The sequence below is a fragment of the Falco cherrug genome, chromosome 4 (assembly GCF_023634085.1).
Source record: "Falco cherrug isolate bFalChe1 chromosome 4, bFalChe1.pri, whole genome shotgun sequence".
NCBI classification, from domain to species: Eukaryota; Metazoa; Chordata; class Aves; order Falconiformes; family Falconidae; genus Falco; species Falco cherrug.
The window spans coordinates 91,242,514-91,261,363 of NC_073700.1; the positions used below are offsets into that span (position 1 = coordinate 91,242,514).

The 18,850-nt window shown below is 42.5% G+C and overlaps 1 protein-coding gene across 6 annotated transcripts in view; it reads right to left on the reverse strand.

Moving 5' to 3' along the window:
- The window catches only part of CDK13 (cyclin dependent kinase 13), a 49,239-nt gene extending 33,631 nt beyond the window's left edge, over positions 1-15,608 (reverse strand). For all 6 annotated transcript variants that reach the window (XM_055709756.1, XM_055709755.1, XM_055709751.1 and 3 more), the window contains exons 1-2: positions 14,383-15,608; positions 3,313-3,918 (exon numbers count right to left, since the gene is read on the reverse strand). In XM_055709756.1, the coding sequence (XP_055565731.1) occupies positions 3,313-3,918; positions 14,383-15,599 (1,823 nt within the window). In that variant the 5' untranslated portion in view covers positions 15,600-15,608. The remainder of the gene's footprint in view (positions 1-3,312; positions 3,919-14,382) is intronic.
- Between the last annotated feature and the right edge of the window lie 3,242 nt (positions 15,609-18,850).

The window sequence follows — 18,850 nt, forward strand, 5'->3', positions numbered from 1 at the left end:
CCTTACAAGGCTGGACTTCTCCTGCCACATAAGCTTCTTCCCAAGCCTATGTCCTAGGCTATTAAGAATATTTAGAGCTCAGGTGCTGCCAGATGCAAGACATGTAGTGGTAAAATCTGTACTCTCACTGACTACTCATATAAAAGAGAAGATTATACTATATTCAGTTCCCTGTAAAATTGGTCTCCAGAGATAATGAGTGTTGCGGTTACAGTAACACTGCTAGGCATTACAAGGCAGTCCACACCACCTCATTTACAGATTCCGATCTCACACATTTTCTGAAACACGTTTCTAGTGATCAGCATGCAAATCAAGGGACAAAAAAAAAAAAAACACACACACAAAAAAAAAAAAACACCACTGATGAAAAAAAGCCTAAATTTTTTTCTGTCATGGGTTACTGATACCTGACCATTTTTAATTATCAACCATAATTATATAACAGATCCTGACAAGTCAATCTCTGCCTTGAGAAAAATCCCCCAAACACAGGTATAGCAATGTATTCCTTTAACAATTACTATATGCAGTAACTCTAGAGATGCTCTTCCCATTCTAATGGGGAAATTCTGAAAAAATTATACTTGCTGCAGGATTTCTTTTTAAACACATGGTTCCATTTCACCAGAATTTCCTTTAGTTTAGCTAGGTTTGTGCAGCTACTGCATATCCAGCATTTTTTGAAGCCACAGCTATCTCTGAGCTTTATATAATTACATACCTGTTTCTCCCCTACAGGACTCTCAGAGTATTCACACTTGGCAAATTTCAAACTTTCTCACTTTTTCTGCAACTTCTTACCTGCTTAGTTTCATAGACAAAGCAGGAACTTCTGTAAATGGAAAGATCTTGCTACCTTCTCTCATACAGAATGCATCTATTCTTTCTTACATTAATTGCAATTAGCATTCTTTATACATTTAAATAAAGCATTCCAGTGTTTTGCGTATGTCTGTGTTTCCCCATGAAAACAGAACACCTGAATGTCTCCTACCACTTCTCAAGATGCTGCTGCCTGACTTAAGAGAAGCACCTCAAGGAAGCATATACTGCTCATATCAAAAATATAACTGTTAACATGCTATAAAGAATAAACCACCATTTGCACAGTGCATGTAATAATAATAATGGTAAAGATTTTTTATTATTATTTTTCAGGAAAAATAAACATTTTCTATTACAAATACATTATTTGTATTTTTCTAAAAATGTCACCCCCAAGCTTTCAGTATTAGTAAAAGTACAATATGAGATGTTCTGAAGCAGATTATAAAAGTGGTACATGAAAACAGAGGCAGCCAAGAGCAGCCTTTTTTCCAGGTCTGTTAAATCATATGTCATTGACCACCGCAACAGTTTTCCCTTTCAGCTAACCTACACAGTGGTTTTGCAACACTGCTGTTCCTTTAGGTAGTTTATTTGTGGGTTTATCAGACTCTTACTGAACTTCACAACTGACGTGACATTAGGAACCAGCCAGTTCTTCATAGCATCAAGCTCTCTTTGTTGGCACAATTTCCCCGCAGCAACTCTGAACCCAAGGTAAATAAATATCTTTGCCCTCCTCCCTCCTAAAAAACACTGGTAATTTTTCTTTGATGTCTTAAGCTTTATCACAACTTGTAATTGCAACCATTCTGATCTGAAGTTTATAACATCCTATAGGCAAAACCAAGCAAAGCATAAATGGCATTCTATTCCTTGTCATTAATGTTTCTAATGCGGCTGTTTGCAAACATGAGGCTTTTATTCTTGAAAGAATGAGCTCAGTGCTGACAGAACTGTAGCTTAACTGCAGCTTAACTCCTCTGTGCAGTTTAACTGTACTGCAAACAGTACATTAAAAAATACTAATAATGAGAAGCAATTAGCCAGCTTTAAGATGAAAATCTCAATTCATATTACTGCAATTTACACTGCAATACTAGTCGCATATTTACACTAGTTAGCTTAGTTTTTAGTTAAAACAGTAAATCTTGCTGTACCTAACAATGTCAGAAAACCCGTTTACCTAGAAGGGATGGCTTTGTCATAACTTTAAAGGCAACCACACATTTGCCACACAGATGTAATTCTGAACAACTAAAACAATATTTGCTAGAGTGCTGAAGGACAAGAAACAAGATTTCTCTTTTATTACTGAAAAAAATAAATATCTAATACCTTGTTAGGTTGTATGTATTTGCCAAGGACTCCCGTGCATTCTAACGTTTAACCTCACATTAAATTACTAGCAAACACAAGAGAAGTATTTACACCTCTGGTTATAATTACTTTTGTTGATCAAAGACTTTAACACTATAGACTTCCCAAAGAACAAGAGAAGACAGGCCAGTTTCACAAATATGGAATAGAAACAAGTACTTCATAAGGTTTTGAATTTTTCTTTTAGTTTGATTTTTTTACAAAAATATTCCACACAAATTACTTATTACTTCCATGCTATGAAATTTTGTTTTACTTGTTGTAAGTTTATTTCTTGTATCTTGTGAGAGGCATGTAACACCACGAGTATAAAAAAAAAAAGTAACTTTTCTCAATTTCATGACCAAACCAAAAGAAAAACAACAAATTACAGCTCAACAGCACAATATTCCAACCCAAATCACAGCACATATTCTCTGTTACGACTATGAAGAGACTTAATTTAGCCTCAACTCAGATGACACTTGGAATTAAGACATGAATTTCTTCACTACAGACCAATTTTTACACTTCAGAAGTTAAAATAAATTACAAGCCATGAACCTCACTTGTTATATATAGTCAAAGTAATACTGATCTCCGAAATAAATTACACTAAAATAACACACAGCTATAAAAACGATGACTTTCCAAAGGGGAGGGAATCTTTACCTCAAACCCCAGCTAATTAAAGAATTTTCACATATCACTACTGAATTCAACTTTTCCCTGGAAACATGTACATGTTTGCACTAAACTTGAAATCCTGAAGCCTTGATTATATCCTTGCATTAGACCCAAAGCTATTATGTACCAGCAATTTTAAATCATCTCTTTAGTGTACTTTTTGCTGAAAGATTCCTCCTAGATTAAGTCCTTCTCTTTTCAAGAACCACTTAAATTATTTTTAAGATCAAATTCCTTCACAATTCACTACTAATCGCCACATAAAAGAAGAGCAAGAACAAACCACCTAATGCATCAGCCTGATCTAGCAAATAGGTTTATATTTATTTTCCAAAGGAAATAATAACTATACAAAAAAACAAACCACCTAGATAATAACAGCAACATTAATAAAAAGGAACAGACAACCCCAAAAATTAAATGTATGTCACAACTCACCTATCAGTTTCTTTATCTTCAGGCAGCGTGGGAGGCAAAGGCAAGGGTGGCAGTGTGGAGGTTGGTAATGCAACAACTCGATCTTTCTCCTTGGTTACTACACTTGGTGTACTTGGTTTGCTTTTCTCTTTTACAGTGACTGATGGCTGTTTCACAACAGTTAGTTTATTCTCTTTTACTGCTGTAGGTTTCTGTTTAGTAATTTTGTCTGCAATTAAATTATTTTCTCCTTTTGTTTCAGGAAGTGAGACCTTTGCTTTTGCCTTGTCATTTTTCAAATTTGCGCTGCTTGTAGGAGAAGGTGTATGCTCGGTTTTTATTTTCTTCAGGTCCTTTACATTGTTCACTTGAGGTGCACTTACAGCAGTGTCAGTGTTTCCCTTAGTAGGTGTTGAAGTATTGGAAGCTTTTGCACTGGCTTTGGCTGCCTCAGCAGCTCTTGCTTTTTTGTTTTTGTTCAGCTCAGCAGCCAGGCTACTCTTCAGAGTTAATGTACTAGGAGAAATACTTGAATGACGACTTCTGGATCTAGACAATCTGTGTCTGCTACGAGACCTCGAGTGCCTCGATGAATACGGACTTCTGCTTCGAGATTTTGCTGATCTCCTGTTTCAAAAAAGTCAAGATTTACCCAGTTAAAACTGAGTCTGCCTGCTTTCCCAGTATATCTGCTTTTTTGACAAGCTATTTCTTAAAAATCATTATCACCATGCCTATAGAATAACCAAAAGTCTATGAAACAGAAAAGATATTTCATAAAGAAAATATTAAAAAAATCTACAGAGTTAATCAATCAAGATTCTACACCTGAACAGGTTGTTAGAAAATGTTAACACTTGCTTAGATGTAGTTTCTCCCATTAAAGAACTGCAAAATACAAGTATACCTATAGTATACCTATAGGACAGATACGTTCCTTTTTCCTCACTACTTATCAGGGATGATTTTCTCCTTTAAAGATAATCTGATCCTATGCAACTTGTGCAAACACTTTTAGTATATGGAGTATTTAAGAAAAATTAATCTGGCAACATGTCCAGAATTCAACAAAATGAAATTAATGTTACAACAACGAGACAAGAAAAAAATCTAAACACTACAATGAAACAGTAACTGTAGCAACTTCTTAAGATTCACTTTCTCAACTGTCATTGAAATAAGTTAGTTGAAAAAAAACCTGCCAGAATACTAAAGGTTGCAATGTAACCAACAGAAAGACAGCAACAAATCTTAGCTTTCTTTTTTGAAATTTAACTGTATGCTTTTTCCCTAAAAAAAAATCAGAAGTACCCAATCCTTGTTACAACTACTGATAAGCAAACATAATCCACAAATAGGCCTATACTATTTGTATATAGGCACATACTTTATTCATCAGAATACAGAGAAAAATAAGGAAAAAAAATATCTAAGCCATCTACAAAACCATAGCAGGAAAACAACCTAGAATGAGGGCAGAGGTGGGGGTGAATCTTAAATTAGAAAACCACACTTTACTGTGCAAAAATACCATTTAACCATTTTTCATTCAATTTTTCAAAGGGATATCCTAATTTGCCCAGTAGTGGGTTTTATCCAGTTCTTCATTAAAAAGCAAAAGGGAAAAAAATTAATTGAGGTGAAGGGCATGGAACAACTAGCCTAATACCCTGCTACCAGACAGAAAAATTACGAGATACATGAAATGCAAGGGTTTTTAACCCATTTTACCTAAGAACAGCAAGGGTATTTACCAGATTTACAAGTATTGTCTTGATTACAAGTTTGATGGAAATCTATTTTGCTTGAGTATATCACTTGAAGGGAGGACAAAGTATAATTAGGATAAAAAAATGTATTCACTAGCTAAACAAAGTAAAAACTATCAAGCAATAGCAAAACCAGGACTTCTGGAGACACAAGAATTTCAGACTTCAAAAGATAGCACCAGTGTACAGAGGCTGCCAACCTCCCCCCCCCCCCCCTCAACCCCAACTCCAAACTCAATACCAAACAAAGCAGCCAAATACAAGCATTACAGACTATCGACCCCTATGTCAAATTTAATTTTACTAACAATTAAATTAAATCATTCTAATTATCCACACAAATTACATTTCAATGCTTCAACCAAACAACTACTTAATATCGTACAATAATGTTTCTATTTTGTGTGCAATATTTACTAATTTCCAAATTTACACCTGTTCCTGCATTATAAAAGCAACTCTTTTCAGTCTTCTTTCTAAACCAATGTAAAAGTCATTTAGGTAAACCAAGTTTATGTAGAAATGATTGAAAACAATGTGTAGGTACACACACTATATACTGCAGCACAAGCTTCAAAATTCTATAGGTAAAACTGATCCAAATGGCTAGACCCTTGAAAGAAAAAATGAAAGAATTAAAAAAATCAAACCCCAGATGAGGACAACTCTGAAACTAACACAGTTAAATTCTATGCCAGGAGTAAAGTTTTATAGAATACCCTGGCACAGCAGGATAACAATAACAGATGGTAATAACAAACCCAACAATAAAATAATAGAAGGTTTTTTATATTTTAATTAAAAAAAAAAGCAAACTGCACAATTCCGTTATCTGAAATTTCAATGAAAATGTAAGGTTTGGTTCACTTCACTAAAGACACTAACATCCGTATCCATCAAAAAACACACACATAATATCGGTCAGAAAAATTCCCTTGAAAGCTCACTTCTGCTCCATTACGAACCATGTTGCTGAAGTTATTTTTCCTCATTATTACTTTAGAAATCTAAGTACCAAATCCCACAGAAAATTTTCAGATGCTTGGCCAAACTGGAATAAAAGTGAAGTAGTACATAAGTTCCATAATACAGAGTTAAGATGGGCTAGTAGGAAGAAAAAGGAGGGCTGGAGACTATTCTGACAACACATACACTTCAAATGCTAGGCCAGAGCTCTCCTCACAGTTATCTCACTTTCCAAGAGGAATTATTATCTCAAGCAGAGGCATACTGCTATAGATCCACACCGGCTGTAACATCAGTGTAATTATATTTCTCCAGCATCAAGCACAAGCTAATAAGCTCCATTAGTCCTAAACTGGCTTCTATAATTGATACATCATTTGCAAGGATGTCACTGACCTGTCTTGGAAAACATCTGCTTGCACATCTTGTTCCTACATCAACTATTTTAAACTGACACTGACTCCAGTTACCTGCAGAACACAACCCACATCCCAAGGACTTCACTCCAGCCTCACTAAACTTAAAACATGTCCTAAAGGTCTCAAAACCTTCCTAAGTACAATTTCTGGTTTGTTAGGGGGGTTGGTGGGGTTTTTTTTGTTTGTTGGTTTTGAAAGACACCTCATATAAAGCAAGTACTCTATATCACAAACAGAAATACGGACATAATTTCACATGCACTTGAAAAGAGAAGTAGCAGCTTAAAACGCTACAGTTGAGACACCATGCCTGATCATAAGACTGCTTCTGTTCCACTTCAGTTCAAAGTAAAAGAGGCTCATTTATATCACTACCAAGGATGAAATGAGAAAATCTGTTCAAATTAATGACTACTAATGCTCACCTGATCACCTACCATAACTTGGGGGGGGAAGAGGCAGATTTGCAAATCTGGTGCAAAAATTAACCTAAATCTTTATACTTTCTTCAGAAACAAACGTGTAAGGAAGCCAAGCATTGACAATGGATTGATGTACATATTTTACCAACATTAGTCAAGAGAGTTTAGGATGTGAACATGGATCTATGCAAGCTCAGAAAAAAACACCCCAACCATTCTCCATCACAGGTTTCACACCCCAAATGACCACAGTGTAACTTTCTCATGTCAGAATTGCATCCATCTGGGAGACAGCAAATACACATGCACACAAATATTTACGTTTCAGTTCTAGTACATACTACAGCCCCTAACAGCAAATCAAAATGATAGCAACCTAGTTATGAAATATGTTGATTAAGTATAATCTCTGCACTGGCTTAATTTTTCCAAAAGTTTTTCATTATTTAATTTTATGTCAGAAAGAAAATTTATGTTGCATTACACAGTGCATGTCTGTGCTAATAATAAACTAGAACTTCCTTTGGCATTCCAAAGGCCTTTGCAAGAATCCCTTGCTGTCCCTTGTCCACTGGGCTAGACCCAAGAGAGTTAGAGCAAAAACATTAACACTTTCAACTAAACACACAAATGCTGAATCTTAAGTAAAAGGCAACTTTGTCCAAGTGCTAGCTACTCAAGTTACAATGATAAAACCTGCTGTTTTCATAAGCCTAATGATCTTTTCAAATATTCAGCTATCACTTTCTTCCATCAGCACTAGTTCAAAAGTCCCATGAGAACCTTCCAGGCTAGACAAGACTTATGTACAAGTTTCCATCTATAAAAATGGCACAAAACAAAAACTATGGACATTTACAAGCTTTCCCTCAGAAGCATATACAGAACTGAGAGTGGAGAAATACTGCCTTATACATAATAAAACCAGCCAACTTCACTCTATTCAAAGCTAACACTCATTTGACCTAAAAGATGAAGTCACAGCAGCACAGAAACTGGTTCACACAATAGCGAGTGTCTGCCATTTAACAGGACGCTGCCATTTTACTGGGACCCTGAAAACACACCAGGAGAGATATCTGAAATATACAATGCTCTCTAAATCTTCCAACAAATTTCTATTAAATGTGCCTGCATGCACACACACGTATATAAAAGACCTTATCTGACATTCACCACCAACTACCTCACCTTTTGTTAGGAGTTTGTTTTTAACACAGTAAACAGGAACACATGAAGTGGCTACAACTGAAAAGAACTGTGTTGCAAACAGCAAACAAATCCAACAAAACATTCCAATTTTTTTTTTCACCCAAGCCTGGAGAAATCAGGAAATGTACTAAACTTACGTGCCACATCCCAATCTCCCAAATCAAACGCACCAGCATCTGCTGGTAAGGCACACGGGAGGGACTACTAAGCAGCTACTGTTTGAGTCAAGTTTACTGATGCTTCTTCCTATTTGCACCCAGGATTTCTACCTCATTTACAAGGCACCTTTGCCATCCTTAGTAATTTACAAGCATACTGCATTCACTTTACACAGGCCTATATCCCTACAAAGAGTGTAACTGCCAGACTTCATAACATTCATAAAATCACTTCTGAACCATATACAGATTTTAATATGCCTTTATACATGGAGGGGGAAAAGAAAACAAAATAAAAACAAACAAACAAAAAAAAAAGGAGAAAAAAGAAAAGGAAACCGATCTGCCTAAAACCCATAAGTATCAGTAGGACTAGCCTGCATTATAACTAAGCAGCTCTAAAGCTGCTTTTTTTTTTTCTTCCAAAGACAGCAACAAAGGAGACTAGAAGCAAAACTAGATAAGCTGCAAAGGGAAATGGAGGTAATTACATAATATTATGTATAGGTACAAAATAAAACCAGAAAAAAAGTTTAAGACATTATCTACAAAACACATATGAGAAGAGGCAGATGTAAAGAAACCACTGATAGAGGAAGAAAGCACTAATAAGGAAGTCACCTTGAAACTAAAACTCAGCACTGCTCTCCTTCATTCTTCAGAACAACAAAAAGAGCCCTACCCTCCCAAGAAATTATTTAAAAAAAATATTGGTTTAAATATCACAGGTTTTTTTCTTCTTAGTATTATTTTGCGTAGCACCATACATTTCACAAAACAAACCAGCACTCATTTTTTATCTGCCTACTTAACACAAGATACATATTCACATATATAAAAACTACTTAAGATATCAAAGCCTTACTAGTTACAAGTTTCAAAACTGTTACAATGTTGTTGTTCCTCAAAAGGAAACATTGTATTGAATTTCACAAGTTAACTTATTGATTACCGAACAGTAGATTTATTAATGTATTTAATAGAAAAAAGTTTACTGATGTAGTACCACTTACATTCTCAATCACAGAATGAAAGAATTCCAAATAGTAACTTAAAAATTAAAGTGCTATATTTTACTCTCTTGATATTTGAAAGCATAGAGGAAGAAGCAACAATAACAGTGTTAAACATGTCAGATTTCCAGGAATACAGGTCTCACTCAGCTTACACGGTTTTTATCATCAAGCTATTTTCTAGGTGCTTCTTTCCTTCCCATTCCAACTCTCCCTTTAATACAAAAAAAAAAAGCATTTTATTGACAAATCATAACAGTCATGTGTTATCTTCTCATGTTTGTAAACTTGAAAACCTCTTTTCTTCTTAACCGCTTTAAGAGCAAGCTAAATCCACCACGCTAGTAGCGAGCTACGCATGTTACCTAAGCACAAACAGTATTACACACTCTGAATATATCAGGGTCTACAGAGCCTAACAAAGGAACCAATTTTGTCCGTAACTTTTGGACAAGACAATACAAAGGGATTCATGAGAATACAACTGGAAAAACAACAAATTAAGCAGACCGCAAGAGGTTAAAACACCCACTGTAGCCCAGCTCTTTCAATAACTACCAGTGAATGCTGCACTACTGACTAAGCACTGCCATCTTCCCTAGCACAGTAAGATCATAGTGTATTTGAAAAGGGAGACCTAAATTTAATCAGTTGGCTTCACCACAGATCTTCCAAGACATTTATAATCACCCAGTAACATAAACCACCTTGACAAAACATTCCAGTTCATAGTATAGCTTTTCTGTGTTGCATTAGCAGGCAAACGTATAATTCATTTCTTTATGCCATAGCAGTAATAGTGCTCTCTGACTTGGTACCTTATTAATTGGTTTTATTTATTTTCTCTAGCCCCTAGTTCAAGGTTATATTCTAAGCAGCTCTGCAACAACCACCTACTCAACCGCTTTGTGCATGAAGACTAGATAACTTGCCTTCCTGATTCAAACTGTAAATCTTTAAAATGGTCTCCAACAGATACAGCATAGGAATACTGAAAAATTTGGAACATGAATTTTGGTTCTTAAATCTGCTTTATAACCCTATCTTTTCAGATGAGAACTCTGCCTATAAAGAAATCAATCTGCAAGAAAGTCAACTCAAATGCTGAGTTCTAAACACATTAAAAGTTTTTTTTTTCAAATTAAGTCCCTTTCCACAAGGGAAGCAGCAGTGCAATGAGGAAAAGGAAAGGCACATCAACATGGCTGGACAAAAGGCAAAGTCCACTGCCAAGTAACAAAACAAATCTTAATAAGATGAGAGTATGTACTACAGTAAGAGCCTCAATACACACTGGAAAAAATAGCTATTCCAACAGTGAAAACCTACAGTTTCACATTTTCAATTCTGCAAAATACAGTTTTACTAAACAAGATTATAAAGCCTTATATGAAAAAAATCTGTTTTCACCAAGCAAGGGGAAAAAAACATCTGGAAATCTCCCCTACTCCTTTAAGTCCAATAGTAGCGGAATTACTGGATTCAAAGTTACTTTTAATATCAAGTGTATGAAACCATGTCTTCTTCAGCATTAATATGTATTTTACAATTTTTCTTATGCTTGTTTCAGTTTTGTACACAAGCAATCCATGTTTTGCAGACATTCACTACTACATACTAGCTACAGCTAGAGAATGAGATGGCTCTATAATACCAATAAGAAAAGAAATCTGGTATTTTTCCTATAAGCAACATCCACACACAGTAGTACTATGCTAGTAGTGCCCCACCCACTTAACTTTTATCTAGGCAGATGGGTAGGTGTATTCAAATTCGGTAAAATGTGATTACTCATCTACAGAGCTAAGTGAATTAAATGTGTGATCACATAGCATATGACCTAACTGAAGGTATGAAAAATAGTTCTTCTCTTCCCACAATTCCATACTAAACTAGTTTCCAAAGAGAGACTTCTCTGCTTATTTTGTCAACCGTGAGTTTTAATTCCTCTCCCGCCTTTTTCTGTATGCTATTTTTTAAAAAAATCCTGTCAGCTTATCAGAAGAGAAAGACATACCTCACACTTTTGGTGTTATGGAAGAATTTCCATTTTGAAAAAGTGCACGTGCTACTTCAGAACAGCTGTGTTACTATCCACAAGAAAATATAGTAACACAAATCCATCAGCAGCAAGTAAAGGAGTTCTGTCCAACAAGTGGAAACAGCTCAATCAGTCTGCCCAAAACACAGATGTTTACTGCTATAATAATGGAAAAGGCAATTAGTCCACCATTCAAAAAGAATTTTCCAAGCATGGGAAGCTTATCTGGTGTCTCTCCTTCTCTTCAGAACCCACATCCAGGCAACATCACCAGAAAACAGTATTCACAGTCACTACTGTCTAACTCAGAACAATTGCGCTGTTGCTGCTGCTGCTTGAGAAAACTAGGGATTCAAATGAGTGAAGCAGACTTCGCTTGTTTCTCTTCCACTATTTACTAGAAGTTTCTCCCTAAGCAGCTCAGAGACCTAGATGACAAAATCAGCACTCTAGACACATGAGCTTTCCAAGTGTGTTAGGACCACTTAATTCTCATTTTCTACATACCAAGTAACTAGGGAATTTATGTAACATTACAGAAGACACATATACGAGATATAGGACGAAAAGAGCAAAAAAAGGCTTGTAGCCTGGAATGCTCGGTCACATACAAAGTTCTTACTGTCTTGACACCATTACAGCTGGATACAAGCCCAGAATTAAGTCTTTAAATCATTCAGATGAAGAAGACAGGTGCTGTAAGAAGCTGTTGCCTTCACAAAACTGTACTATTCTATCAAGTCTAAGGCCACTATACCATCACATAAACAGCACGGCAAAAATTTTCAGCCTTTTGGGCATACCACCACAGAGTCAAGTGAAAAAAAGCTGTTATGACGCAGTTTTGAATGGCTAAAACTATTTTATAAATACCTCCCATCTTTATTTCTCCACTGCCGCCCCAATACACATAATGCATAATAGCTGTATGGCAGCAAAGAACAGTAGCTGATGTTTCTCCACAGCAGGTACACATTATGAACAACTAAGTTTATCTTCACACTTTGTTTCTTTCCTTTTCTGTGAAAACGACATTTTTACAAGGAATGCCAGATTAGGACAGACCAACCTTGCTTTCCACATACAGCAACCTCCTCTTTTCACTCAGCCATTCCAATCCCTCTCCAGTATACCTGACAATCTGCATTTGTTAACTAAATAATTTATCTGCGTGCAGTTAAAGATGGGATGCAAATTACAGTTTAAGCAGAGGAAGGAAGGTGTGAAGTCACAAAGCTAACTCCTAGGAACACATTTGCAGCTCAAGGAAGACTTACACATTTACCACAGAGACAAAACAAAAACTAGGAGATTTAAACTGTCATGTTTCAAATCACAGGCCCACTACCATCAGAAAAAAAAGCAGCACAACACTCCTACTAAACTTTGCTCTGTACCTGTCCTCTAAAACACATCTGTGCCTTCTACTACAGTCCCATCAGTCAGCGTATAAGAAAGGATTCTAAACTAACTGGACTGTCAATGTGACTAATAAGTGCAAACAGAGCATACATAATTTTGCTCATCATTATCACCTTTCTTATTCCAAGATAAAAGCATCTACAGCAAGTAATGTGATTCCCAGAGTGTTTAAGTCAAAACTATGCACATAATATTCCTGCTATTCTATTATTCAAATAATCTTGAAAGCATATCCCTTAACCACTGGTAACAGGCTTTCATGGAACAACGACGATGACGTGCTGTTTTTCTGACCACTCACAGTGTCTTCTGCTTGAAACACCCTATTGTTTACAAAATTATTCCATGCAACCATATTTTAAAACAACCACTATTTTTTTTCCCAAAGGCACCTTTGTTCTATCTCCCCGAACAAAGTAGGACACAATTTTGTTACTCTGTTCTTCAAACAGCATTCAATGCACACCCAGGACAGCTGAATACCAACAGCCAGTGAAACACAGAACAGCTTCAGCATCTTTATTGGATGCACTGTGGGACACCCCCCAAATGGTGACCAACACAAAGTGCTCATTAGGAACACCAGACAACAGCTCTCAGACAACCCACCAGGTAATGCCTTGTAAACAAAATTATTGCTGGTGGAACAGCAAATCACCCAATACGTTTACAATTGAAGTCCAGATGTGAATTCAAGTAAGCCTATAAACAATGAGGCAACGGTAAGATTCCAATACAGGAAATCTTCAGTTATAAATATACACTAAGCAAACACTTTGGATTCCCAGTGGTTTCGCTGCAGGTTAAAATATTCTGAAGAGCTTTAACTCTGCCACACAGTTTCTATCTGATTAGAGATACAGCCCACGTTTCCTGTCCATATAAAATTACAGAAGTCACAGCAACGCTGACCTTTACATTCCCAGTTCCTACCAACAAAGTGATTCGCAAGCGCACGTCAAGTGTATACATATATATAACCCGACTGGAAAAAAAGCTTACATGCATTTTCATAGGTTGTGCAACACACGAAAGACAATTTAACAAAACTTGACACTGGCTCCTTTTCCTAGCAAAACAGAAACCCTAACTCTTTCTATAGATCTCTAAAACCAAGAAACACTTGTAACACAAACTGCCTGTCAGCTTACTTGCTCTTTAGATTAGTGGGAATTAAACCGAACACAGTTATATTGAACATGCATCCTTTTATACAGGGGAACTGAATACGTAAAAACGTACCTGAGAATCTCCGTACTTCACAAGCAAAGCTTTAAAAATCAAAATCGGTCCTTCAGAAAACCTGGCCTCTGAGAAGCATCTTCACTCTCATCTGAAGATGTTCTCATGGCCTTTAATATTTAAAAAGCCTATTTCCAGCTAGGTGATCTCCCACGGAGAGAAACTAGCTGCAGAAGCGCTGCAGACACCCACGTCTCCCTTTCTCCCAAAGACAGGACAGGAGAATCTTTGTATGTCTCCAGCTCCCCTTCCCCCCACCTCAGCTTTCTGGCAGCAAGCAGGCACCGAGGGAGGGCTTTTGTTGCTAGATGCGAGCCTCCCCGGCAGGCCCTGCAAGCCAGCACCAGCCCCAACCCACCCTCACCCCCCTCCATGCCCCCAGCCCGGTCCCAGCGCCCCCCTCCTCCCGGTCCGGGCCTGCACTCACCGGATAACGGGGCTGTAGGGGCTCCGCGACCGGCGCCAGCTGCTGTAGGGGCTGGGCGACACGTCCCCGCCGCGCTCATAGGAGCTGTGCCGGCTGTAGCTGGGGGAGCGGCGGCGGCTGTAAGGGCTGAGGGGCGAGCGGCCGCCCACCGGGCTGAGCGACTTGCGGCTCCGCTGGCTCTGCGAGGAGCGGTGCAGCGGGGGGCTGTCATCCCGACCGGGGCTCGGGGACGAGCGCTGCCGCCGGTAAGCCTTGGGCTCGGGCTTGTCATCTCGGTAGGCCTTCGGCGGGTCCTTGTAAGCCGAGGGCGGCTCCTTGGCTGCTTTAGTCCGGCTGCGGTGCGCTTTGCTCTCCCGCTCTTTCCTGCCGCTGCTGGGCGAGGCAAGGGAGCCCTTCCTGCGGCCGTCGCTGCCGCCGCTGCTGCTGCTCTTGAGTCCCTCCCGGTCCTGGCCCCCAGTGTGGTTGTGGCGGCTGCGGGACTTGGAGGAGGACGAGGAGGCCTCGGGTCCCCCGCGGCCCGCCGCCGCCCCCTCCTGCTGCGCCTTCTCCTCCCCCCGCCGTCGGTGCTCCCGGTGCCGCTCCTTGGAGCGGCCGCTGCTGCCGCGGTGCTCCCGGCGGGACCGGCCGCTCCGCTCCGCCTCGCCCCGCTGACGCTGGGTCCCGCCGCCACCGCCTGAGGAGGAGGCCGGGCTCCCCCCGCCGCTGCCCGCGCCGCCGCCGGCCGCGCCGCCGCCCACCAGCCCTTCGGACTGGGAGCTCACGTCGTCGTACTCCTCCACCAGCGTGCTCAGACCCCCGCTACCGCGCCGCTTCTCCACCTCCTGGGTCCCGCCGCCTCCGCCGCCGCCCCCGCGGCCTCGCCGCCGCTTGTGCCGAGAGCCCGAGCGCCGCTTGCCCCGCGGCCGCTTCCGCTCCCCCCCGTCCCCGCAGCAGGAGGAGGCGCCGGTGGCCGCCAGGAAGAGCAGGGACTGCGGCGGCAGCGGCGGCTGCAGGAGCGGGGGCTGCAGGAGGGGCGGCTGCAGCAGCGGGAAGAGCAGCGGGTGAGGGGCCGGCGGCGGAGGGGGGGGCTGCGGCTGGGCCGTGAAGCGCTTCCGTCTCCGGTGATGCAGCCGCTTCTTGTCGGCCGCCGCCTCCACCGCTGAGCTGCTGCCGCCGCCGCTGCCCCAGCCCCGGCTTCCCCCGCTCCCGCCGGCCGCCGCGTCCGAGGTGCTCGGCATCGAGCTCACTCACGGCCGAGAAGGAGGACGCGGCCTAGGGAATCCGCCGCCCTCAGGGCGCCACCGGCGCCATGGAGACCCGGCGCCGCGCAGACACACGGGGACACACGCCGGCCGGCGCCAGGGCCTGGCTCGCTCCCTCGCTCCCCGGCCGGCTGCCGGGGCCCGGCCCGCCTCGCAGCGCGCCCGGCCGCGCCGACTCACATGGGGCCGCGCCGCCACATCGGGGGGAGGAGGGGTCGCGCCGCCCGCCTTCGGGCCGGGGTCGGGGCCGGGCGCTGCCCGGCGCGGCGGCGGAGCGGCGGGGGTCTCCCGCGGAGCCGGCGCGGCCTCCCGCAACGCGGAAGTGGCTCCAGGCGGCGGCCTCCTCACTCCATCCCGGGCCGCGGCTGCCTCGTCCGTCGCCGGGCGGCGCTGCGCGGGGGGTGCGGCCGCCGGGCGCGGGCCGCGGGGCCGTCGCCGCCTCCCTCACCCGCTCCCCGGCCAGGCGGCGGGGTCAGGCCGTGCCCGGCCGCCTGCGGCGGGCTGTCCGAGGCGGCGCCCGGCGCTGCGCTGGCCCCGAGCCCGCTTACCCTGCCCGGCGGCTCCCAGCTGCCCGGTCCCGAGTCGCCGGCGGCCGGCAGCGCTGGCGCGGCCTGGGTGCTGCGCGCGGGTGACACACGCATACACACGCACCGGGGACACGGCCCGGCGGAGCGCGGCGCATGCGCGGGGCCGGCGGCGCGAGGGGGGGGGCCGCGCCCCGCCAATCGCGCGCGGGGCTGCCGCCCTGGCCCGCATGCCCGGAGCCGGGAGAGATGCGCCGCTCTCGCGAGAGTTCACCCCTCCCCCCACACCCAACGCCCGGGACGGGGAGGGCGCAGCTCTCGCGAGATCTTGCATCTCGCGGTAACTGCGTCGCGCTAGCCCCGCGGGCGGAGGGAGGGGGCGCTTCCGGGCGCGGGGGTCAAAGATCGCTTCCGGCGCAGGGTGGGGAGGGGCGTGGAGTCGGCTGCCCGCTCGCCTTTTCCCCTTTCTTCTGTCCCGGCGGCCTCTAGAGGCCGGAGGCGGAGCGGTGGAGGTCCTCGGGGGCGGCCCGTGTCAGGCTGCGGGCGGGGCGGTGGGGGAGGCGCCCCGGGCAGCGGGCGGGATGCTAGTGTTGGGCCGCAGTGGGTCTTGGGTCGCTCGTCCCCGGGCTGCGGCCTCGGCTCCCCTGCGTCTGCCCCGCAGCGGGGTGTGTGTGTTCGCTGGACGCGGCAGCCTAGCCTCTGATGGCAGCCACAGAAGAGCTTTCTTTAAAATTTCGAATGCTTAAGCCATGTGTAGTTTGTTTACATTTATACGCATCCATTCAGGCTTAATATATTTCTAAATGCATACTCCAGCCAAAAAAGTACTTTACTGTGGCTCCACATCTGCCCCATTCAGATCATACGCATGAGCAGTGCAGCATGGATTTCATTCTGCCTTACCATGCAAAGTGTGCTCATGTTTTCTTTGTGACTTTTGATTGAAAATGCTATGGTAGAATGTAAGTTGCCTGTAGCATCTATAAGGGAGTGGCAGGGAAAAACACATAAGCCCAAGCTCTGCGCCTTCTCCCGCTTTGTGATGTTACTGGCCGAAGAGCTATCATTGAAATGATCATCAGAAGCATGGAACCCTATAAAGCTCCAGGAATTGGCACTCTGGAAAACCTAAGAGCAAAATGCTGTGGCAGACAGAGTATCAAGTTTGCAGGCTGATTTAGTCGTATGAGGAAGTGAGAACAAGTGTGGTTTTAAACATTTTTCCAAAACAAGCTATTTAAGAGTTTTGTGTCTTATTTCCATGCTGAAAGATGTAATGTAGGTCACCTAAGACAAATTTCAACACAGGAGAGTTACTGATATTTTCTATTAAGTGAACTGTATTGGAAGAGAAAGATTTATTTCAGCTACAAATATGTAGAAAGGCTTCTGCCGTGTCTGTCAAGAAGTAGCTCTTAGCTCTCCACTAACTAGAGCATAAATTCCTGTCCAATTAGTTATTTTCATATGAAGGATGTAATTTAATAACAAAAGTTTTAATTCCATTTGGTAGCAAGTCTTTTCCTCTACTCAAACACAACAGGAACAAATATCCAACTCATGACTGCCACGATTTACATCATACCACAGGGTACGTCCCTCTAAGGCCTCAGATGAAATCCAGGGCCAGAGCAGAGCTACAGCTGGCAGGAATACCTTACCATCTTGAAGGCTGATATCATCATCTTACCATCATCTGCAGGTTGGAGGTGATGGATGAGGACATTTCAAAGACAAAGCTGAAATACTCACCTGCTGGCTTGTGTAAGCATAATGGGACCACTAAAACTTAGATTTATTGATTTCTCCCTTAAGTGAAATTGACTGAAAATTTAGTATTTGTTATATTCTAATGAAGTAAGACAACGTGGGCAATACATTTGTACTTTTCCATCAAGCCAATTCATGTATAGGCTACCAGCTCACCAGAATTTACAGCATGGTTAAGTGAGATGAGAGAACAGTTATACATTTCATTTTCATGCCCCTCTCTCAAATGTCTGGAGGCTGAAAAGGAAGGTAAAACACCCACAAACTAAGAGGTGAAGGACAAAATTAATCTTCTAGGTAAAGGCAGCATGTTAAATGCAACATTTAGTGATGCATACCAGAAGATGTAGACTGCAAAGAAAGATTTCTTTCCAACTCCTCGGTTGTTGCTGTTGTTCATGATCAACAGAGTTGCTAAAGACAAATTAAAAAGTGCACTTGTGTCCAAGTATGTTGTTTTCTCAGAGATTCAGAGCAGCAATGAGAAGAGACCTAATAAAATACCTGTGAGATACCAAGTTTGATAAAGATGCCTTAAGTCCAGCTTTTTTGGAATACTTGTTGTCTGCAAGTCTGCTTCAGTGGGAACTGCCCTAGCCACAGAGAGATGTTTCTAGGCCTGAGACACAGGACTGGGGTTGACTCCATGAGATTGTCTCTGCTGGAGCCCTCCCAACAGTCCTCCTTTCTTTCTCCAGAGGAGAAAGGAAAAGAAAAAAAACAATCAGTCTGAGGAACCATTTCAAGGGATTGCAGGAATACAGGACCGTGGAGGAAAAAAGATCACTGCAGTTCCTTTCATATGAATATCCAGGTGAGGTTATGAGCAGGGTAGGTGAAGGTGAATGTTAAATCCTGTGCTAGTGGCTGATGAAGCACGTGATAAACCACTCTTACTTTTTCCCCACAGAAACCAGTGCAGTAGTCTCACAC